Genomic DNA, 22,684 nt, shown 5'->3' with positions numbered 1-22,684 from the left:
GGTCCTTGTTGCTGAGACATGCTCTGACAAATTGTGCAAACTATCATTATCTTTTGTGCCTTTCTTGAGGACCTGTCAAAAAATTCATCTCTAATAAGGGATCGCCATAAAGTGGAGGGGTTTATTACCAGTTCACTCCTTCATTTAGTTCACTCATCTGAATATACGTGGGCTTATTCTCAAGGATGCATGTATAAATGACCCTATTCTCCACGGTCAGCAAACCAAAACCTCTCTGAACTGGGAGAAAGAACTTGAATGTCGTGTCAAAGAAAGGAAAAAAGAGGGCTTGAAAAGGAAAAACGCAGTGAAGAGCAGAAGTTAAACTGTAACCCCTATCTCTACTCACCAGACCACATCCCAACCGAATCCAGCTGCACCCACCCTTAGACCTTTGGGGCTCCTGATTGAGAGTGCAGATACAGGGCATATACTTATGCGTGGCTCCCTTTACTACTGGGTGTCAGTCTGGCCTGTGCTCAAGGTGTGGCTTCTGGTTGGAGTTTCAGTATGTAGGGTCCACTCCCAGGGTTTCGGTGAGATTGAGAAGGGTAAGGTAACCTACTGGCAAAAGGGGCTGGTATGCCCCAGGGGTTGGTTTGGCACAGCAGGAGAAAAACGAAGTCAACCAAGGCTAGAATCTGGTGTTAGAGTCATTCACCTCACCCTCCAGGAGGCCACCGAATGGCTTTATCTGGACAGGGACAGATCCAGGGACACAACTGGGACAACCGGTATTCCTGGTAAGCCTGTCACTGGGGCATCTGGAGGTTAGGTGGGGAAGGGACGCGCGCGTTGGGGCGGGGTGAGAGGGTACAGAGGGAGAAGGAATGATGGTGAAGGGCTTGCTGGGGCTGCAGCGTCCTCATTCTGTCTCCAGGACGGATTTGGAAGCCCCAGTTTGGCGATACGGGTAGGTCTAGGACTCGCCGCGGGACTTCACCTTTGCAAGCCTCCGTTTGCAAGCCGTCCCTCTGAAGAGGGATGGACTCTGATCCATCTTTGCGCCCCCTTCCTGCCCTTTGATTCTGGTTCTTTGAGGGAAGCCCTGCTATGCAGTCCGGGGAAGGAAAGGCATTCTCTGCCGGCACGCGGGCCGGAATGGGAAGGCCAGGAAAGCGGCCTCTGTGGCATGAATTATATTTATTTAGATACCGGTATTAAAAATTACTTTCATTAAAAAAGGAATCCCCACCCACCAAGTTCGGGCTGGAGCTTTGCACTGCGACCGTCCGGCGGCAGCCCTTTCCCTGAACTGCGGGGTAGCCGATGCGCAGCGCTTTCTTCCAGCACCTGACGCTTGGTTTCGCGCAGAATCTCCCCACGCCGCCCCGCCGGCTCCACGCGCCTTCCTCCCCTTCCCAGCCCCACGGCCAACCCCCGAGGTTGCCCTCGCGGCTTCCTGGAGGGCGGGAAAACCCAGGGAGTGGAACGGGTCGAGGCGAAGGTCTCCGCAATCCACGCAGGGTGTCTGCGGCCGGTTGGACGCTTGCGCCCGGGGCGGGCGATTCCTCCGGGGAAGGGCGAGGTGACGGCCCAGCGCGCAGGGTTGACGGAAGCTCGCCTCGCGCCGCGGGGACGCCCGGGCGGCCCTGAAGGGGACGGGGCGGCCCCAGTCGGCGGTCTCAGGGAGCTCCGCCCTCTACTCGGTATAAGAGCTGGGCCCGGCCCACGGCGGCGGCGGCGGCGGCGGAGAGCTGGCTCTGGGCGTCCGCTAGGCTCGGACGACCTGCTGAGCCTCCCAACCCGCTTCTATAAGGCTTTGCCTTTCCAACTTCAGCTACAGTGTTAGCTAAGTTTGGAAAGAAGGAATAAAGAAAATCCCCGGGCCCCTTTTCTTTTGTTCTTTGCCAAAGTCGTCGTTGTAGTCCTTTTGCCCAAGGCTGTTGTGCTTTTAGAGGTGCTATCTCCAGTTCCTTGCACTCCGGTTAACAAGTACCTCAGCGAGAGCAGTAGCCGCCGCAGAAGAGCCAGCGGGGTCGCCCAGTGTCATGACCAGGGCAGGAGATCACAACCGCCAGAGAGGATGCTGTGGTAAGCGGCATTGACCGAATGCATATGGTGGAAACCCAGGTTGGGCTTTGGAGACAAACAACTCTACACAGGTTCTGGAGAAATGTGGCTCTGCTGTGAATCATAGCTTTGTAAAAGATCCTTTGACTTATATTTGGTGGACGTTAAGGAAGAAAGGAACTTCAGGGTGTGGGAAAAGGGGTTTGCACACAGGCACGGATGGAGTAGACTGGGCAGTTTGGATTGCCTTGTGTAAAAAAAAAAAAGACAAAAAAGAATGTTGAAAATTCTTCACTGTATGTAAAATGTGAAGTTGGGCAGTTATTGACTAGGTCATGCTTAATTTAGTGAATGGTATTAAGTGAACGAAATACATCGGTTCATAGGTAACTTGATAAAATGTACGTGGTTTGTCCCGCAAAATAGTTTTTAATAATCATGTTCTAATAAGATCAAATGGATAAGCATTCTGCCCTCAGCTCATTAAGTGACTACAATCGCTTTTTCTCTCCCCACCTGTGTCTTTGCAGGATCCTTGGCCGACTACCTGACCTCTGCAAAATTCCTTCTCTACCTTGGTCATTCTCTGTCTACTTGGGTAAGTGAGAATGCATAGTCTTACAACATAGTTGCGCAATTTTTTAATTTCCTTTCGTTCCAGCCAGTTGTATTAAGCCAACTTCCAGTTTTGTCAAGCAGTTAAAGAAATAAATCATCCAAGTACACATGCTTTAATGGAAAACGTTATTTACGTCGAAGATCTTTCTCCATCAGTGTTAGTTAATACAACTTAATTATCAGATCATCGTAGTTTATGTAGATAGACAACTATGCAGACAAGATTAACAAGGAAAGGAATATTTGCCTTGTTTTTAAATTGTATGTTGCATTAGTAGCCTTAGTAAATAGACATATCTGCTACAAAAGATGGATGGATGTTTCATATACCTTCTCTTCTTCACATTAAAAAAATTTTTTTTTTTGTTAAAATTTAGTTCCAGTGTGCAGCACCATGAGAATACAATAGAATGGTAGAGTGACTGACTTAGGCTAATAATAACAGTCTAAGATTAATTGAAACATAAATGACCCCAGAACAAATATCTGAAGGACAAAAATTCTGGTCTGTAAAAATGTTATCTATAGTTAGATAAAGTTTGGGGCATTGGAGGCTATCTTAAAATTAATCATCCAATGAATATCAGCAATGGATTTACAGTTTTCCCTCTGACTTTCTAGGTCATCTTGGAAAAGACCTAGTGTTTCTATAGATCTGGGCTCCTAAAACTCTCTCCCCAAAATAATAAACTAGAAGGGTGCTAGATACATGTTTAATGATGATTAGAATCTTTAACATTAAACAATTATTATTTAAAAGCGATACATCTGGCTATATTCTGTCCATGGCTCATATGTATTTAACTAAAAAGAATAGAAAGAATTTTGAGAGTAAATTATTTGAATGTTATTTTCCTTTTAAATTGGAAACTTTTATTGGATCATCCTTAAGACATGGATGGAAACCACTGGAAGAGGAAATCTATACCCAATGCCTTTGAGAAATTGTTAATCTACATTATTGGCTCTCCAAGAAATAGCAGTTTATAGATGACATTTTACAAAAGCAAGTTCCTATCTTACCAGAGGCTTATGCAGGGATGACTCTGCAAATACATGTAAACAAAGTGGAATTGGTGTGAGTTTGTTTTAATTCCAACAGCTGATGATGCTAAGTAGAAACCTAGTGAAACAACCCTTAATAAATCAAAAGCAATAGTTTGTTCCCCCAGTTTAATTCAGTAAATATTAAGTATTAATAACAGGTGATGGAAATAGTATCTGAAATTCTCAGCCTGTAGTCTGGCCTAGCTCTTAGAGGAAGAGGATGCCTCTCTTCCAAATACTGATTATGGTTTATGTGACCTTTGGTTAATAGGTTAGGAGGTCAGATTTGCTAGAAAACCAGTGGCACTGTCGTTGTCCCAGGAGGATATTTTGTCATGTTCATTAAAAGTCCCACAAGAAAGGTGACACATGCTTATCCCAACTTTACAGTAAGTCGAGCAAAGGAAGTTCTCATGAGAAAGTTGGATTAAACAAACGGCAGCAACTACAATCATATAAGGTTTAGTGGATTTTTACTCCTTTCCACTGCAAAGGAGTGCAAAGGAGGAATGTCTCTAACACTAGGTAATTATACTTTTTATGTTTTTTCTCTTGTGTGGCACTCTGCCTGATTTTATTACAATAAAACATTTATGTTTCTGTATTGTGTGTGTGTATATATATATATTATATATATATGCATTTCCCATTGCACCCTGCCAAATCATGATTTCTTATCCACTGAACATAGGGGCATTAGAGCAGAAGGTTGCCTGAGGTTAGTTTTGTATGGGATTGAATGACTTTTATTTCTGACTTCATTTCTATCTGCCAATGGATCAATGCGTTTTACTCTATACTGTCAAAATACAAAGTAGTGTAAGAAGTGGATCCTGGCTAGGTGCAGTGGCTCACGCCTGTAATCTTAGCACTGTGGGAGGCTGAGGCAGGAGAACTGCTTGAGCCCAGGAGTCTGAGACCAGCCTGGCCAACATAGAGAGACTCTATCTCTGCAAAAAAATTTAAAAATTAGCCAGGTGTCATGAGGCACACCTAGAGTCCCAGCTACTGAGAGGCTGAGGTGGAAGAATTGCTTGAACCCAGGAGTTTGAAGCTGCAGTGAGCTGTGATCACACCACTATACTCCAGCCTGGACAACAGAACAAGACTCTGTCTAAAAAAAAAAAAAAAAGTGGATACTATTGTTATTGTCAAGGAGCTTATAATACGATTTAGTATGGACTTTAGAAAAGATATCTAATAAAAAAAAGATGACAATGTAAGACAGTGAAAAAGAGGGGCCAGTTGCTTATGTCTGATATCATGATCTTATAAACTTTCTCCATTTAAACCCTAGTATGTCTGCTTTTCTCCAGCCCTTGCTTCCAACAGCCCTCACTTCTTTGTTCATGGAGGCCTTTGTCACCACCAGCTCCATCCTACTTTATATTTCCTCATAGCAGCACGTGCCCTGTGCTAGATTTGCTTTTGGTCTCTGCTCACTGGAATGTGAGCTGCATGAAAACATGGACTGTGGTTTTTGTGCACTGCTGAAGCTCTAGTGCCTGCAAGTGTCGGGTATATAGTAGCCACTTAGTAAGTATTCATTAAGTGGATTAAGGACCATGATCATTCATGGACAGTTATTAGGTTTGCTTTCAGCTCTCAGTCCAGTGGGGGTACATGGACACATAAACAGGTCATCCAAGTTTGGTGAGAATAGGTGGGAAGGCAAGAAATAGAAATAAGGAAAGATGGGCACTTGTTCAATATTTACACAGACTTTGCGCAAATCTTGGGCTTTTTGTGAACATAGAATCTGTTGTTTCTTAAAGCCTAAACCCGTTGGAAATTGGGGTAATGTGAGCAATTTATTTCTTTCCATCAAAGAAGTGGTATGGCATACAAGAATAAGCAAGATTCAAAATTTTAATAACATTTGTCTTGATGGCCTGCTTTAGAGGACTCTAAGACATTAAAAAATACAATAAGAGTAAGATAAAAAGAAAGAAGCAACAGTATTAGAAAAGTGTTTCTTAACCTGTATGTTAAGAAAGAAAATTCACTGACAGAGGCAACCTATCATTTGGGACATCTATGTGTTTTTGTCTTTTCCTTGGGAGCTATTCAGAGGAATGGAGATTAGAATAAATTATCTCCCCTCTCCCCGTCCCATTTTATTCTAATCAAATCTAAATTTGCTTTTCAGGTTAAAGATTAAGTAACAGCTCCACCCCCCTGCTGTTGTGACAACTCAAAATTACTCCAGACATTGCCAAATGATCCCCCGGGGAGGTGGGGTGTGGGTAGGAGAAGCAAAGTCATCTCTAGTTGAGAACTACTGGTCTACACAAAGATTTTTGTGAATGATTGCTAACATGTATCAATTTAAGTTTCGAATGTATAAAATTATTATCCTGGCTTCATTAAAATTTTAAAATAATTTGACGTACCAGGATAGTATTTGCTTCTAATACATGGATTTTTTCATGAAGATGTTAACAAACTTTGGGAAGAACTAGGAGTATAACTGTTTCCATAGGGTCAAATCTATGAGGCCTGGAATTTGGTTTCCTATGGTGATTCCCAGAGATAAGTTATGATGGAATATGGTTGTCCTCCTTAATGTTAATTTCGGAAGTCAGGGATGGAGTCTAAAATCTGATAATAAGGTCCATTGTAGATTTTTTAAGACATTAATTTGCCTAATTCACTTAAAAGTTTCTGTTAAATCACATTTCACGGTAATGAACTCCAAAATTCCCTGTATTCTCCAGAGTTTGTGTGAAGAAATAAGTACCTTTTTCCCCCTTTCAAAACTCATCTGTATTAAAATGTTAAGTACTTACTTATACATTTAAGTTTATTTCTGACATCACTGTTTATGCAGTGCCCGAATTTGCCATTATTACTTTCCTCTTTCCGATTGCTCTGCTGTTTTATGACTTTCAAATTATGACTTTATGAAATCTCATAGGTTTTAGAATATTAGATGTAAAAGAAACCTTGGAGATCATATAGTCCATTCCTGTCATTTTACAAATTGGGAAACTGGCTTTTTCTTGATGTTCAAGGTATACTAATGTTTGTGAACTATACTGTGATTGATTTCTGGTGCAATAGCAAACTACTTTATGCCTCTGCAATCAAGATAGGCAAATTCCAGGCCTCAGGAGAAACCTGCCACACAGGAGAACACGTTTTTGTATCAAAAAGCCATCTTGTGTCTGGAAACTGCATTTTGTTTCTAGAATGACAAAGAGAATGTACCATTCATTAATACCTTGTCTTTTCAAGTTTACTTAATAATTGGGCAAGAATGTTTTCCATTGTGCTGGGATGAACAGTTTCAACATCTGATTAGTATTCAATCTAAGAGTAATTACTGACTTTGAAAGTCTCATAATGTAGCCAGGAAGTGCCCTTTTGATAAGAAAGCAACTTCCTGAGTACAATAGACTAGGAAGGAAAAATATTCCATCAAAACATTTTCTCTTTTCATTTAAGGGAGATCGGATGTGGCACTTTGCGGTGTCTGTGTTTCTGGTAGAGCTCTATGGAAACAGCCTTCTTTTGACAGCAGTCTACGGGCTGGTGGTGGCAGGGTCTGTTCTGGTCCTGGGAGCCATCATTGGTGACTGGGTGGACAAGAATGCTAGACTTAAAGGTGAGTGTTGTTATATAATTAAAAGCCCTTATATTCATGGGAGCAATGCCTGAGCTACCTCTGTAACAAAGGAAACAGCAAACTAAGAGAGAAACAGCTGTGGCCAACCCAGGGAATGTCTGCACGCCTCACCTGAGGGAGGAGGGCTTAGATGGCACCACCTCTGGATGGAGGGTCCCATGGCTCCCACACAAAGTTGGGATGCCTGGACATTGACCTAATAGATTTTTTATCTTTGGCTGTTCATAAATTTCATATGTTAATGATTAACCTTGTAGCACTTTTCTGAGAACCACATTAAACATTAAAAGTTTGCTTAACTCAGGCTTCCTAACTATGACTTGCACTGGAGTCCCTTTAGTGTGATGTTCCTGAGACAGCTTTAACATCTGTTCTTTGGTTACTATGTTTCATGTAAGAGTATATGTAAGGGAATTGAAAACTAAGAATAGCTTCAAGGGAGAATAGTTGAGCCTGGATCACAAAGAGCTGAATTACAAATTTTGTAGGGAAAAAGAAGAAAGAATAATATATTGATATTTATTCTAAGCATTAGTACTGAAATCATGTCATTTTATACAGGAAAGAAAGTAATTGAGCAATTAAATTTTCCAGTATGTAAGGGAAATATGGATAATCATTCAGGGTACATTTTCTTGAATTGCTCAGTTGATAATGGCAAGATCTGACCATGCCTGACTTAGGTGTTGGCAAAAGATTGAGGTTTCATTCTTTCAGTGCAAGATGATTGCTTCTGGACACAGAGCAACAGGCTTATCAAATTCTAGGACTTGATACTACTAGGAAAATAGTCAAGGTGAACATATTTCTGTTTTTAGAATGAGTAGACCAGAACACATATAGAAAAAAGTTCTGTAATCTAGAAAAAAAATTACTTCTTTATATCATTATACATAGGAACACAGGAATATTATACATAGAAACCTTTAATCTAATGATTATTGAGCACTGCAATCATAGATTAGGAAAGAATATTGAATTGGATGAAGAAAAGTGTGGTAGGATAACAATTTCCCACTTAATCCTATATAATCAACTCATATATTACTCTTTATGAAAAATGTTTCCTGATACCTCTGGGCTGAGTTTACCATTTCTTTCTCTGCGTTCCCCTGAGGCTTTGTTAACACCTCTACACTTACACAAATATAATGATCTGTTCATGTATCTTTTCTTCTTCTGGTCTGTAGGGTCCCAAAAGCTAAGAACCTTATTTAGTTGACATCTGATCCTTATCCAGTGAATGAATGCATGAGTGAATGGAAGAGTTATATGTTGGGATTTTATATCAGACTGCTTTCAGAAAACAGTGTATTTTTTCTTGGGTCTTTGATATGACCTTCCAAGCAAAGATGAACTATATTATCCTTGAAGACAAGAGCTGTAATTATCCCTTACATATGGAACTGCATATTTTCCAAACTGCTTTCATAAGTGTTTTATTTGAGCATCATTATGAACCTATAAAGTAAGGAAGGCAGGTATTACCATCCTCACCTTCTAGATGCAGGCATAAGAGACATTAGGGTGTATCCTGTCCTAGACCATCTACCTATTGAGTGGCAGAGAAAAGGCTACCAGTTGTCTTTATCTGTCCTTACTCCAGTGCTTTGTCTATATGGGTGCCTCATGTTAAGAGAATTGCCATCTGTGATGGAAGGGGTAGCTTATAATTTCGTAGCAATGGCAAATAGCATTAGTATGCAAAGAAATACACTGCTGATTTATTCTTGGCAAATTTGTGTGTGTCTTTTCTATTTATCCATACCATATTATCAGATTCAGCCTGCCATGTAGGAGGTTATGGATTTCATAACTTCCTCTTTAACCTCGTAGATGTTATTGTTTTACCTTAAGCAACAGAGAGCTGAAATGTGGATCATATCTATATCATACTACAGCTCTGTTTATGTTAAACTTTTAAGAAGATAAGCCAAATGAAAATGTAGTCATTTTGATAGACTTCAATGAACAGAGAAACTTATGGTACTTCATCATTTTGGTTGCATATTTACTGGCCTGGTGTGATCCTCGGGGTCGTATTGGAAGTAGTTGAGGCAGGACTGACTTCAGAAAGATTTTCTTTTTATCTGGTAATAATTGTGTCTGTGTATTAATGTATTATAGTAGAACAATTATGTGTGAATAAGAACAGTCCCACTGAGACATTTTGATGTAATGTATACTTTGTCTCTTCCTCTGCACAGTGGCCCAGACCTCGCTGGTGGTACAGAATGTTTCAGTCATCCTGTGTGGAATCATCCTGATGATGGTTTTCTTACATAAACATGAGCTTCTGACCATGTACCATGGATGGGTTCTCGTAAGTTCTCAATGAGATTTTTGATGGCAGAAAATTGACTATCTGGTAGTGGTAAAGGGTGAAAATATTTTGAAGCTATTTTTTTTTTTTTTGCGAATGTGACCTTTTAATATTGATTTATTTGTCTACTGTAATATCCCCTGTAGTTTGTTTTGTTGTTGTTTTGCCCACAACAGGCACTCATTAAGTATTGTTTGAATTTAAATTTTGTCCTATTGGTTTTTATTGGCATTTCTAAGAGTTTACTGTAGAATTCAGTTGTTTGTTTTCAGCTTTTTAGTGACCTATACTTTGTTCGTGCTATTTAAGAAATGTTATCTATGTGTATATTAGTCAGTCATAATTGTGTTTCTCCAATAATAATTGTTACTTCTGTTTGGGAATGTCAACCAGATAGCTTTTCATGTTGTGATTTCATAAAAGCTTGGTGGAAAAGAGGAGAGGGATGGGGTGTAGTATAAACCATGCATTTGGTGTCATATTGAATCTTCTTGTGTATATTTGGATTGATATTATAGAGTTGCAAAGCCAGATAGGACTTTAGAAATCTTTGAGCTTATTCCCTTTGTTTTGTTGAAAAAAATTAAGACAAAGTGGCGTAGTTGATTGCCCATTGTCATGCAACTAGAAGGTGTCAGAACTATGACTTACATACAGGTGTTTTCAATTCCCCTTCAACATTCTTTTCAAAGGCAATATTTGTGGGAGAAGTGTTCAAAACCACCATTGTGTTTACATTTTATAACTGTATTCACCTATTACAGTTTTTGTATTATGCGTACTACAGATGATCTAGATGATATGATTAGGACATTATGCCCCTTGACTACTGGTATTCATTCATTGTTTCATATATATAACGTAAAATGATTTCTTATAAATGAAATCAAAATACATTTTTTATTATTCCACGAAAGACCATTTTAAACTACCTTGTTTAGTGACATATGTACAGTGTGGTAAACTGACATTATAACTCAATGTTTTCTTGTCATTCTTTAGACTTCCTGCTATATCCTGATCATCACTATTGCAAATATTGCAAATTTGGCCAGTACAGCTACTGCAATCACAATCCAAAGGGACTGGATTGTTGTTGTTGCAGGAGAAGACAGAAGCAAACTAGCAAGTAATTTGGTTTTCTCTTTCAATTAAATGGGCATGTTAGGATTCACTTTAAATCAGTGGTGATAAATAAGGCTGTAAGCCTTTTATTTTTGTTCTGGGTATTTTTTAAGAACGATAAATTGAAAGCATACTTTTTTTTCTTACCTTATTGTCAGTTTTAGTGCTGATGTATCTCACTGTTATGAAGTTAACTTATAGGATAGCTAACTTCTCTTTTATCCTACGCAAACTTGGCAAATGGAATAACTTTTTCTTTCCTTTTTTTTAAAAAAAAAATACAATCAACTTTCTAAATGTTAATACTTAGAACAGTGCAAATCTGACATGAGATTTTACTGATCATACCTATGAATGTTATTACTGATGCTTATCAATCATATGGATGTTATTTTTCTCTAAATAAAATGGAAACAACTTAATTGTAGGAGAGACTCTGGAAGTTAATTTCTTCTACCTTAAAGTTCTAATCTGTAACTTTTATTACGTTATGTACAATGTAATATAATTGCTGTTACAAATACCAAAGAAATAGAGAACAGAATGTAGTTTTTAAGAAGCTTACCATCTTAGTTGTCCATTGGAAATATAAATAAGTGGTCAAAGAACATCTGAAGAATGCTTACAAACAACATGTCCTATTCTGTCAATATTACTTAGGCTCAGAATAACCTCCCTCACTCATTATTGCCTGCCATCCCCTCACATGACACACAGACAGAATTTGGATTGATAATTACACAGGGGAAAGGAGGAAGGGTACATCTCCCTACCTGTGGTCAGATCAGCTGAGTCAACTCTGCTGATCACTGAGATAATGCGTATAACACACACATTACCCAACTCTCCTGACAGACAAGTAAACTATTCTTGATGACTTAAATGGCTTATCCCAGGATGCAGAAGGCAAGATTATGTGCTGGGATTAGCAAGCAGCTTTGTTTGGACAATTTGGTAAAAAAAAAAAAAAAGTTAGAAAGGAGGGGTGAGTGAAGGAGAACAAAGTCTGTGGAAGGTCTAGAAGAAGAAGAATTTGCCTGAATCATCACTTTGTGGTTGCAGTATTATTATTAAGTCAGAAATCCCACAGTGATTGATATAAAGGATGGTGTGTAGGTAAGATGAATTTAGCATGTGTGAATCTGTATCACAGGAAATTCTCTCTGGAGCTAACATCATGATTCTCATTTACTTTCTTCCTGTGATCATTTATAATGAGGAATAATTTCTTGTCTTTTTTGTCACATTGAACTAGACGAACTTGTCCTTTTTTGTTTACTTTCTCTTTTTAACACACTATTTAAGGCATGTAAAATATATCCATGTTTTAAAATTCAAAGGGTACAAAAGGATATTTTTGACAATAGATCACATATATATTTGTTGGAATGTATTTAGAGGAGAAAGTTGACTTTTACAATGATCATACTGTAATTTATGCAGCAGCTATAGATAAAATGAAAATAAAATAAAATAAAATAATTTTCTTTCACTTAACTGATCTTAGCTAACTCATTTGACTCTGTAAAGTCTGAAATATGAAAAAGTTAACCAGAATCTTTAACTTGTCCTAATAACTTGTAACTTGTCCTTGTGTGTGTGTGTGTGTGTGTACACACACACATAAATATAAATACAAACATCCCACATAACTCTGTGGGATTTTTCTATGAAGTGATGTCCCAGAATAACAACAAAAATGACTGGTCGTTTCTCAGCTGTCTCTCTTTATATTATGAATTATTGCAGAGTGGAAGAATCTAGGCTATTCAGTCTTTTTCGAACTTTCTGATGTTTTCCAAGTTTAGGAAAGGAAGTGAGATGTTTGTTGAACTCTTGTCCACTCTACTTTAGCTTTTAGTAAGTGGTGCTCTTTCACATCCAGCCAGCAGTGTGGGCTGGTGGACTAGTGAAGGAAAACTTTCTGCATGTTTCAAAACAGGAAACAGAAACTTCTTTAGTTCTGAAGTTCAGCAAGTATCTAATTATGGATTTTTTTTGTGTGCCATTTCTGCTATTGCAGAGTTAAAGGAGAACAGAGAAAAAGGAGGAGGATAAAAAAAAATGGGACAAAGAAGGGGGAAAGTACATCTAGAAGGGACTCCCCCTGCTGCCTTGGGTTCCTGTGAGGTTGTGTCTCTGTACACAGATGCACCTACTCCAGGCAGGAATGGTTTGTGTTTATGCAGACTGATTTTTGAGGTTGTGGCAAAGAAAACCAGGTAGGGGCCTAGGCCGGGCAGGTTTCACCTGTGTGTGTTATGTGTAGAGGGTGAAAGGGGAGGGGTATGTGCACGAAAAGTAAAAGTTGTGAGCTGGATGCTGATTGCTCCCATTTCCTCATCACAGTATTTCTTAATTGTAGAGATTGTTTTAAAACTAGAAGCTGTATCACTAAGGGTAAAAGAACAGGAGGAATTTTCCCTGTCAAGGTTAACAAGTTTTAGAATTTCAGTGGCATCGGTCCAAAATACAGCAGTCATTATCCAGTTTAGAAAGTTCCAGAAAAGGTGTTATTTTTTCACATAAATACTGCTAACTAATCTGTTAACAAATTAGGTACTTTCTAGGTGCTTGATTTAGTACAATATTTTACGATAACTTTCTCTTGTGCCACGTTTGAATCTTACTTCCTTTTCCCAGACTTTTTAATTCCATCTATTGCTTTTTTTCTTCCTCCATTTCTTTTGAGACTCACTCTTTATTAGCATCTTCTGAGATTTTTCTTGCCCATTATTCTAAAAAATAATCTGACAGTTAGCTTGATCAAGTATGGCAGATAAATTTTGTGTTTGTGTGGTATTGATTAAAAATCGATTTCATATATGAAGTAGACAAACCTGCTAGCAAATTAAAATTTTTTTTTCTTCTATGAGATGTAATATACCCATTATAAGTGGTTATTTAATATCATGTTCTGTGCCACAGCTGTAGCTGAGAACAGTTAAATTGGAATCAAATGAACACATATTTGTGTGCTTATGTAAGACTAAATATAAATTGATAAAGAACATATATTTGCGTATTCATAAGACTGATTCTTTTCTAGCCTGCTACCAGTAAGATGATTCTTTTTTTTTTTAAAGTATTTTATCCATTCTGAATCAGAAAAATTAAAAGCTGTTTTCTAATACAACATTTCTACTGACACCTACATATTATTAACTTCCTAAGTATAATATAAAAGATGGAAATTGGTGACATTGGGAAACTCCACGAGCTCTTGAAAACTGAAGTAGTGAAAGAGTAAGAAATAATTTTAACTAAAATAATTTATTGTTGTCGTTCTGGGACTTTAAGATTCAAATATATGCTTTCTCTAGTTACTTGCTTTTTGGATTCCAATTATTGAGTTATTTGGATAAATTCCATGCTTCTCTGTTGGCGTATGAGTTGGAAACTTATTAGTTAGTGGGAGGCAGATGGTAGTGAAGCCTCTGCAATGGCAGTCCAGTGTAAGGTCAATGAAGGCTGCCTTTGCCTCTCAAGTGAAAGGTGAAATATGTCAAAGTTCTCCTGTTATCATATATGCAGTATGTACTCATAGGGCTAATTGGAAAGCAATTGAGGACCAGGAAGAATTACAGAAGGAATAAAGACAATCTTCTGTTAATGTACTTCTTTGTCACGTATTACTTTTCCCTTAAGGTGACCCAAATGATTGCTTAAGACTTGTCTCACTAATTTTCACTCTGTTCTGTGAGACAGGGAATGAGAAAGTAGATCACTTTCTTTTTCTTCTAAAACTTTTGGTTTTATTGTATTTTAACTCATTTTTTGTACTGATACATAATTGTGCTTATTATGGAGTACATAGTGATGTTGTGATAAGATGAGATGGAGATACATCTCCATCATCTCATACATATATCATTTCTTTGTGTTGGACATTTTTTTAACTTCCTCTTTATTTATTGTGTCCTCCACTCTGACTCAGGAATACATTCCTCTAGTCAAATTCCAGACTGTTATCACCACTAAATTCTCTCCTCCCATAATCTCAGTCTTAGGCATCCATATCTTGAAAAATCACCTTCTATCTTTCCAGCAACTTCTTCACTACCACAGCCTCAACAATCCATCAATATGGTTGGCACCTACAAACCATTGATTCCACTGCCTTTTCACTGTCCATGACCTCTCTCTTGTCTCTTTCTTACCCAGCTTAAATTTCAAGGCCAGTCATGATTATATGATCATCTCCTGGCATGTACCCTTAGCTCAGTTGGCCCCTCTTGTTTTGTCACTTTTGTTTGGTAAGACTATGGTTAAATCCAACTCTCCATAGTAGAGCATGACTGGAAAAAAAATACTGAACTTGCTCAGTATTCTCACTTGAGGTTCAGGGCCACAGAGTTTGTCCTTTCATGCTTCCAGATAGTCACACTTTTTTTTTTTTTGTCTGATTCTTTCCTTCTCCACTTTCCTAGAGGACCATTCACAGTTGTTTCTCCTCTCTCATCGCATGTTCAAGTCCTTCTACCCCATCCTCACTTTCATCAATGACCTGGCTTTGTATTTTGCTGAGAAAATGGAAGAAATGAGAAGAGAGCTTCCATGTGATTCCACCATCATATCTCTCTTCCTACCTGTACCTGAAGCTATATATGTGGCCTCTACTCTTGTTACTATTGATGAATTGTGTTCCTGTCTAAGAACAACTCCTTCAGTTATGTGGTAGATTCAGATTACATCCCTTAACTACTGTATCATTCCAGGCAGCACATAATCCTGCTCTAATTTTGCTCCTCTTAAAAATCCCTGTCTTTAGCACACTTCCTTCTCTGGTACTCTAGTTCTTTGTTCTTCTTTTTGTGAAAACATATCCAAAAGACTTGTCTATTTCCACTTCCATTTTTTGGGAAGTACCTTGCTTTCCATAAGGCCACGGGAAGCATTCACATTGTGCTCCAGGGTATGACTCACTGAAAATACAAATGGTGTCCCCTGGAGTTGGCACCAGTCTCTTAAATCAGCTTTATTCAGGCATTGCCCTTATTGTTCTCCTTTTTTTGAGGTCTCCAGAATCTCTCATGTGACCAAGCTAGGGTTTCTTCTCAGTGCTTCTCTTTGCTGTGATGCTCTTTTTTTCAGTGAGTCCTTCTCTGAATACACACACACACATACACACACACACACACTTGTTGATTTATTGTAGTTTCTTTCCTGTGAGAATATAAGGAAAGAAATTTCCCTTTCTTTCCGTGAAGACAGGGAAGGATGTTACTTGTCTTCCTTATAGTGTTAAGAATTGTTGAGAATAATGCCTAGCTTATAATAGGCATTTAACATATATTTGTTGAAAAAAATGAATGTAGAGTTACTGCTGTATTCATTTAAAAAAGCTGTTAGACTGATTTATGCAATTCCAAGGGAATTATCATTTTTGAGGCAAATTTAGTGGGACTTGACCCAAACAACAAATATTTTTCTAACAAAATGGCTTTCTTACAAATGTGCTTTTAGAAAACCACATTTTAGGAATCTATACTCTTGGTTTACAGGTTTGTATTGTGTAAATGGGCAGTCTCTCTTTGATGGGTTTGCACACTTACCTGCCTCTTTCACCTGCTTCTCTAGACATGAATGCCACAATACGAAGGATTGACCAGTTAACCAACATCTTGGCCCCCATGGCTGTTGGCCAGATTATGACATTTGGCTCCCCAGTCATCGGCTGTGGCTTTATTTCGGGATGGAACTTGGTATCCATGTGTGTGGAGTACTTTCTGCTCTGGAAGGTTTACCAGAAAACCCCAGCTCTAGCTGTGAAAGCTGCTTTTAAAGAAGAGGAAACTGAATTGAAACAGCTGAATTTACACAAAGGTAAACTGAACACCATGATCACTCCTTTTGTTCTCATGTTCAGACCTTAAATGTTGGTGAAGATCTAAACTATTTTGAATTTGTATGAGGTTTTATTATCAGTGGGGGCTGGATGAGGTTAAGTATATCAGTTTGGTAGATGAGGCAAGAGCAGGCTTTTGAGGATCTAGGGAAAAAATCTGGGTTGAATCTGGTGGAGTTGAAATGGATCGCCTAGCCCTCTTCCTTGATGTTAGCAGTAGTCATAGAGGTTCAATTACTTGAGAGATGGCTGAGCAAAGCTAAGTCAGGACTGGGAAACAAAATTGGGAAAAAAAAGAGAATGAAAGAATCTCTTGGAGTCTGTGAGGAGGGAGTTATGTAGTCATTTGTAGGATAGTGGAAGGGAGTGAGGACACAAAGATGGGTATTTCACTGGAGAAGAATAAGTTGGGTTTCTGGGTAAATGGAATATTTTACCCAGCTCTGCAGGGATCCAGAAAATAATATGCTGTCTTTTTTTTTCTTCTTCTTCTTGAGATGGAGTCTTGCTCTGTTGCCCAGGCTGCAGTGCAGTGGTGCAATCTTGGCTCACTACAAGCTCTGCCTCCCGGGTTCATGCCATTCTCCTGCCTCAGCTTCCCGAGTAGCTGAGACCACAGGCACCCACCGCCATGCCTGGCCACTTTTTTTGTATTTTTAGTAGAGATGGGGTTTCACCGTGTTAGCCAGGATGGTCTCGATCTCCTGACCTTGTGATCCTCCCGCCTCGGCCTCCCAAAGTGCTGGGATTACAGGCGTGAGCCACCATGCCCAGCCAATATGCTGTGTTTTCTTAGACAATTTTTATATTTTATCTGGTGAGTTTTCCTGCTGTTTACTTTGGTGGGAGTGTAATTCCTAAGAGCAAGAGAGAGAGAGGAAAAAAAAGAGGGATAGATCAATAGTATTTTGTTTATTTAATAAAAATGACACTTGATGATTATTCCTTGGCTGGAATTCTTAGATTATTAGTAAAAGAAAATAAATATTATAATGTATAACCAAGGGTACCCATTGGGGAGGGGAATAGAAGAAAAAAAATACTATTAATAATTGGCTTTTATTTCTACATGTCCTCCCCAACAAAATAATGATATCTTTTATTAACAGATACTGAGCCAAAACCCCTGGAGGGAACTCATCTAATGGGTGTGAAAGACTCTAACATCCATGAGCTTGAACAAGAGCAAGAACCTACTTGTGCCTCCCAGATGGCTGAGCCCTTCCGTACCTTCCGAGATGGATGGGTCTCCTACTACAACCAGCCTGTGTTTCTGGCTGGCATGGGTCTTGCTTTCCTTTATATGACTGTCCTGGGCTTTGACTGCATCACCACAGGGTACGCCTACACTCAGGGACTGAGTGGTTCCATCCTCAGTATTTTGATGGGAGCATCAGCTATAACTGGAATAATGGGAACTGTAGCTTTTACTTGGCTACGTCGAAAATGTGGTTTGGTTCGGACAGGTCTGATCTCAGGATTGGCACAGCTTTCCTGTTTGATCTTGTGTGTGATCTCTGTATTCATGCCTGGAAGCCCCCTGGACTTGTCCGTGTCTCCTTTTGAAGATATCCGATCAAGGTTCATTCAAGGAGAGTCAATTACACCTACGAAGATACCAGAAACCATTATTACAACTGAAATATACATGTCTAATGGGTCTAATTCTGCTAATATTATCCCAGAGACAAGTCCTGAATCTGTGCCCATAATCTCCGTCAGTCTGCTGTTTGCAGGCGTCATCGCTGCTAGAATCGGTAAGAAATCTCTTTTTATATATTAATGAACTAAAGTGTCTTTTTGTAATGTAGGTTCAGAGAATCCATTAATAAAATGATCTGAAATGTTCCCTAAATGTTAATTTAAGCAAAATCCACTATTATGAAATTTTTATTTTACATATTTATATTTTATATGTATTTTGTTTAATATTTTATTTTATAGTTTGAAAACCTGTATTTGTTTACCTTATCATGTGCATATACTTAAAACATGGTTCAGGCTTGAACATTTTTTCTAAATGAGTATCTTAAATATTACTTTTTCTTTTTTTTTTGAGACAGGGTCTTGCTCTGTTACCCAGACTGGAGTGCAGTGGTGCAGTCACAGCTCACTGCAGCCTCGACCTCCTGGGATCAAGCAATTCTCCTGCCTCAGTCCCCCAAGTAGCTGGGACTACAGCCATGGGCCACCATGCCTGGCTAATTTTTGTATTTTGTAGAGATGGGATTTTGCCATGTTGCTGAAGGTGGTCTTGAATTACTGAGCTCAAGTGATTACTTTTAAAATGTAACTTAATTTATAAAAGGTATTAGCTATATTAATTATACTGCCATCTAGTAGAGTATTGATATTGCAATAACCCTAACAAAAAAATTGTAGTTTAGAGAATATTCCCATGGGGCAACACTAAAAACATAATGTTTTTAGCTTTAAAAGAAGATGTGAAAGTAAGAAAAAAACATCCTTCAAAGGTCTTCTCTAGCCAATATGTATTTATTATATTCTTTGCCACACAAATGGATTTTATAGCCCTGGAAGGAAACATAAAGACTTCTTACAAAGCAATATTTAAGTAATCATTAATAGAGTACTGATGAGTTATCTCTGAATTCACTCTTGAAATGAAACTGTTTTTATCTTGTGATACAAAGCAGTTCATTAATTTATTGAAGATATTAATTTCCAGGCAAGACAGCTTTATTGTTTGGGCTTTAGAACTCTAGCAGTAATGTAACAATGGTTTAAAGTTTCCTTACACTTTAACCATAACCATTTATTAGGTCATTTGAAACTTTAAAAATACTGGTATTTATACTATAATAGGATTTATTGTGTCTCTGACTTCAAAGTTTTGTTTTTGTAGTATCACAGAAAAACAGAACTAAGAAGTTTATGTAGTAATCACAGAAAAATAGAACTAAGAAATTTGCTGATTAGACTTCCTTTTGTCTGTTGACTGTAAAAATCATTTATTGAGGCCACTAATAACCCAATATTTATTTATGAAAAATAATTATCTAAGGCAAGGCTATGGTATATTTAAGGTGACTTAAAGACAGTCAGGCTGAAATGTATATTTTGCATATGTCAACTGATTTTTATCTGTAATTTGAAATGTATGCCTGTAAACTAAAATCTAATCTTTAAAAAAACATTTTATTATAGGTCTTTGGTCCTTTGATTTAACTGTGACACAGTTGCTGCAAGAAAATGTAATTGAATCTGAAAGAGGCATTATAAATGGTGTACAGAACTCCATGAACTATCTTCTTGATCTTCTGCATTTTATCATGGTCATCCTGGCTCCAAATCCTGAAGCTTTTGGCTTGCTCGTATTGATTTCAGTCTCCTTTGTGGCAATGGGCCACATTATGTATTTCCGATTTGCCCACAATACTCTGGGAAATAAGCTTTTTGCTTGTGGTCCTGATGCAAAAGAAGTTAGGAAGGAAAATCAAGCAAATACATCTGTTGTTTGAGACAGTTTAACTGTTGCTATCCTGTTACTAGATTGTATAGAGCACATGTGCTTATTTTGTACTGCAGAATTCCAATAAATGGCTGGGTGTTTCTCTCCGTTTTTACCACAGCTGTGCCTTGAGGACTAAAAGCTATTTAGGAAACCTAAATCAGCAGAAATGAACTGGTTAACTTCCCTTATGTTTAGGCATGGAAAAAAATTGGAAAAGAAAAACTCAGTTTAAATACGGAGACTATAATGATAACACTGAATTCCCCTATTTCTCAAGAGTAGATACAATCTTACCTGAAAGAGTGAATTCAGTTATCCTTAGGCAGATTCTTATCTGTACTAGAATTCAGATATGTCAGTTTTCTGCAAAACTCACTCCTGTTCAAGACTAGCTATTTTTTACATCTTATTTAGTTATATTTTAAAAACAAATTCTTCAAGTATGAAGACTAAATTTTGATAACCAATATTATCCTTATTTATCCTGTTGATCTGAAGGTATTTACATGTATGTGGAAAAACAAAACACTTAACTAGAATTCTCTAATAAGGTTTATGGTTTAGCTTAAAGAGCACCTTTGTATTTTTATTATCAGATGGGGCAACATATTGTATTAAGCATATGTAGCACTTCACAGCATGGTTATCATGTAAGCTCCAGGTAGAAGCAAAGCTGTAAAGTAGATTTATCACACAATGACTGCATACAGACTTCAAATATGTTGATAGTTTGGTCATAGAACCTAGAAGCCAAAAGCCACACAGAAGGGCAAGAATCCCAATTTAACTCATGTTACCATCATTAGTGATCTGTGTTGTAGAACATGAGGGTGTAAGCCTTCAACCTTGCAAGTTACATGTAGAAAACCCACAATTGTAAAGATTTTGTTTTACAAATCACTTGATTTACTTTTAACACACTCAGGTAGAATATTTTTATTTTTAGTGTTTTATACCCAGAAGTTATTTCTACATTGTTCTACAGCAAGAATATCATAAAACTATCCCTTTCAAATGGCTTTGAGAAGAATAGAAGAAAAAAAAGTTTGTATATATTTTTAAAAATTGTATTAAAAGTCAGTTCGCAACATGTCTGTACCAAGATGGTACTTTGCCTTAACCATTTATATGCACTTTCATGGAGACTGCAATACATTGCTATGAGCACTTTCTTTATCCTTGGAGTTTAATCCTTTGCTTAATCTTTCTACAGTATGACATAATGATTTGCTATGTTGTAAAATCTTTGTAAAAAATTTCTGTATAAAAATATTTTTAAAATCTTAATTTCTTTTTCCTGAATTCTGTTCCCCAATTATTTAACAAGGCTTTTGTTACAGAACATCTGTTTTGGATAACTTGTTTTTCTCTATAAAAGGCTACAGTGTCATGATTTTTAGTGTTATCTCCCTGTTCATATTTCTAGTTTATGGTGGCCTGGATAAAAGTGTAGTAAACATGAGGCCCAGCACTCTTTCTTTGACTTTGAATATGCCACACTAAGCACTTTTAAGTTCTCACTTCTATTTTCCTTTCTGTAAATGGGAGATGATAGTATAAAACAACCCTACCTACCTTTCAACTTTCCTGGTTGAATAAAATAAGAGAAGCCATGTGGAATTACTTTGTGAACTACAAGACAAGCTAGCATGTTTACTAGAGGTTGGACCTTAGTAATGACGGGGAGCTGAGGATAGATGTCTGCTGGCTCTAGAGAGAGTAGAGCCACATTCTACATAAAGGAAACATTTATTGGGGACTTGATCTAAACTGTGATCAGTCCTAAGGATGCAGATTGGACTCAGACATAGTTGATCAGAGTCTCCTTTCCTTTCTCCTGAAATTGAGAACTTGAGAGCATTTGGCATCACCCTGCAGCTACAGATCTGTTCATGATGATTGTGCAAACTAGATGCCTCTGTTAGGTTTGGCTGCTGTCTGGAACAGGCTCTCTACTCTCTCCCACAGGGGTCAAGGCTGGGGTTGAAGATCTGTTCTGAATGTTTGCAGTTGTAACTGCAAGGCCTATGACCTTGAAAAATGAATAGAACCACATTAGCAAGGGGAGGCCTCAGCTCTTAATATGGGCATTTTGCTAGTCTGTGCATCTAGAGAGAGAGGCCCTGTGTAAGAAGCAGCAGCATGGAGTTGAAGAGTTAATAGGAATTTTTACAGCTGCTGCTCTTACCTTTGTAGACCACTGCTCAGAGCAGGAGGAAGAAGGAAGTGGAAAAGAATCACTGCTGGTCTGGACAGCCTTTGTTGTTTACTTCCTCAGACCACAGAAGTAGGGCAGGGGTGGGTGACCTGTGTGGCTGTGTCATGGGGGAGCTTCTAAATATGGGGTCAAACTCAAATAACTGCAGAGCCAATTAGGTCATTAAAATGAATGAAGTAGATTTAGAAATAGGAAAATATTCATTTTATATGTAATTGCATTTTACAAAAGGGTTTAATTTTGTTCCCACTTAAAAACAAATTCATTACATTTTTTCCTGCTTTTCTCTGTTGCATGCAAGCTTTTTACGGTGATTAAGTTGGTTCTTTCATCATACACACCCTTTGTTTGCATATTAAACATAGGTAAATCATCTTCATTTCTACAAA

At 38.1% G+C, this 22,684-nt stretch overlaps 1 protein-coding gene across 2 annotated transcripts; it reads left to right on the top strand.

The window, feature by feature from the left end:
* Positions 1-1,580: 1,580 nt before the first annotated feature.
* SLC40A1 (solute carrier family 40 member 1) lies at positions 1,581-21,364 on the top strand. Of its 2 annotated transcripts, XM_023212410.2 has the most exons (9): positions 1,633-2,034; positions 2,544-2,611; positions 4,069-4,203; positions 7,126-7,285; positions 9,514-9,629; positions 10,632-10,758; positions 16,335-16,580; positions 17,712-18,359; positions 19,771-21,364. In XM_023212410.2, the coding sequence occupies exons 4-9, from the start codon at positions 7,135-7,137 to the stop codon at positions 20,082-20,084; spliced, it is 1,602 nt and encodes a 533-aa protein (XP_023068178.2). In that variant the 5' UTR covers positions 1,633-2,034; positions 2,544-2,611; positions 4,069-4,203; positions 7,126-7,134; the 3' UTR covers positions 20,085-21,364. The 2 variants fall into 2 exon arrangements, with proteins under 2 accessions (XP_023068177.2, XP_023068178.2); XM_023212409.2 differs by lacking the exon at positions 4,069-4,203 and having other exon boundaries at positions 1,581-2,034.
* Positions 21,365-22,684: the final 1,320 nt, after the last annotated feature.

Source organism: Piliocolobus tephrosceles, chromosome 11 (genome assembly GCF_002776525.5).
Source record: "Piliocolobus tephrosceles isolate RC106 chromosome 11, ASM277652v3, whole genome shotgun sequence".
In the NCBI taxonomy this organism is placed as follows: Eukaryota; Metazoa; Chordata; class Mammalia; order Primates; family Cercopithecidae; genus Piliocolobus; species Piliocolobus tephrosceles.
This window is presented reverse-complemented; position numbering and strand designations above follow the sequence as displayed.

Coding starts and splice junctions, on each gene's coding strand:
- SLC40A1 (XM_023212409.2), top strand. CDS start 1,992: ATGACCAGGGCAGGAGATCACAACCGCCAGAGAGGATGCTGTG. Junction 7,286..9,513: donor CAAGAATGCTAGACTTAAAG/GTGAGTGTTGTT, acceptor TCCTCTGCACAG/TGGCCCAGACCTCGCTGGTG. Junction 16,581..17,711: donor ACAGCTGAATTTACACAAAG/GTAAACTGAACA, acceptor TTTTATTAACAG/ATACTGAGCCAAAACCCCTG.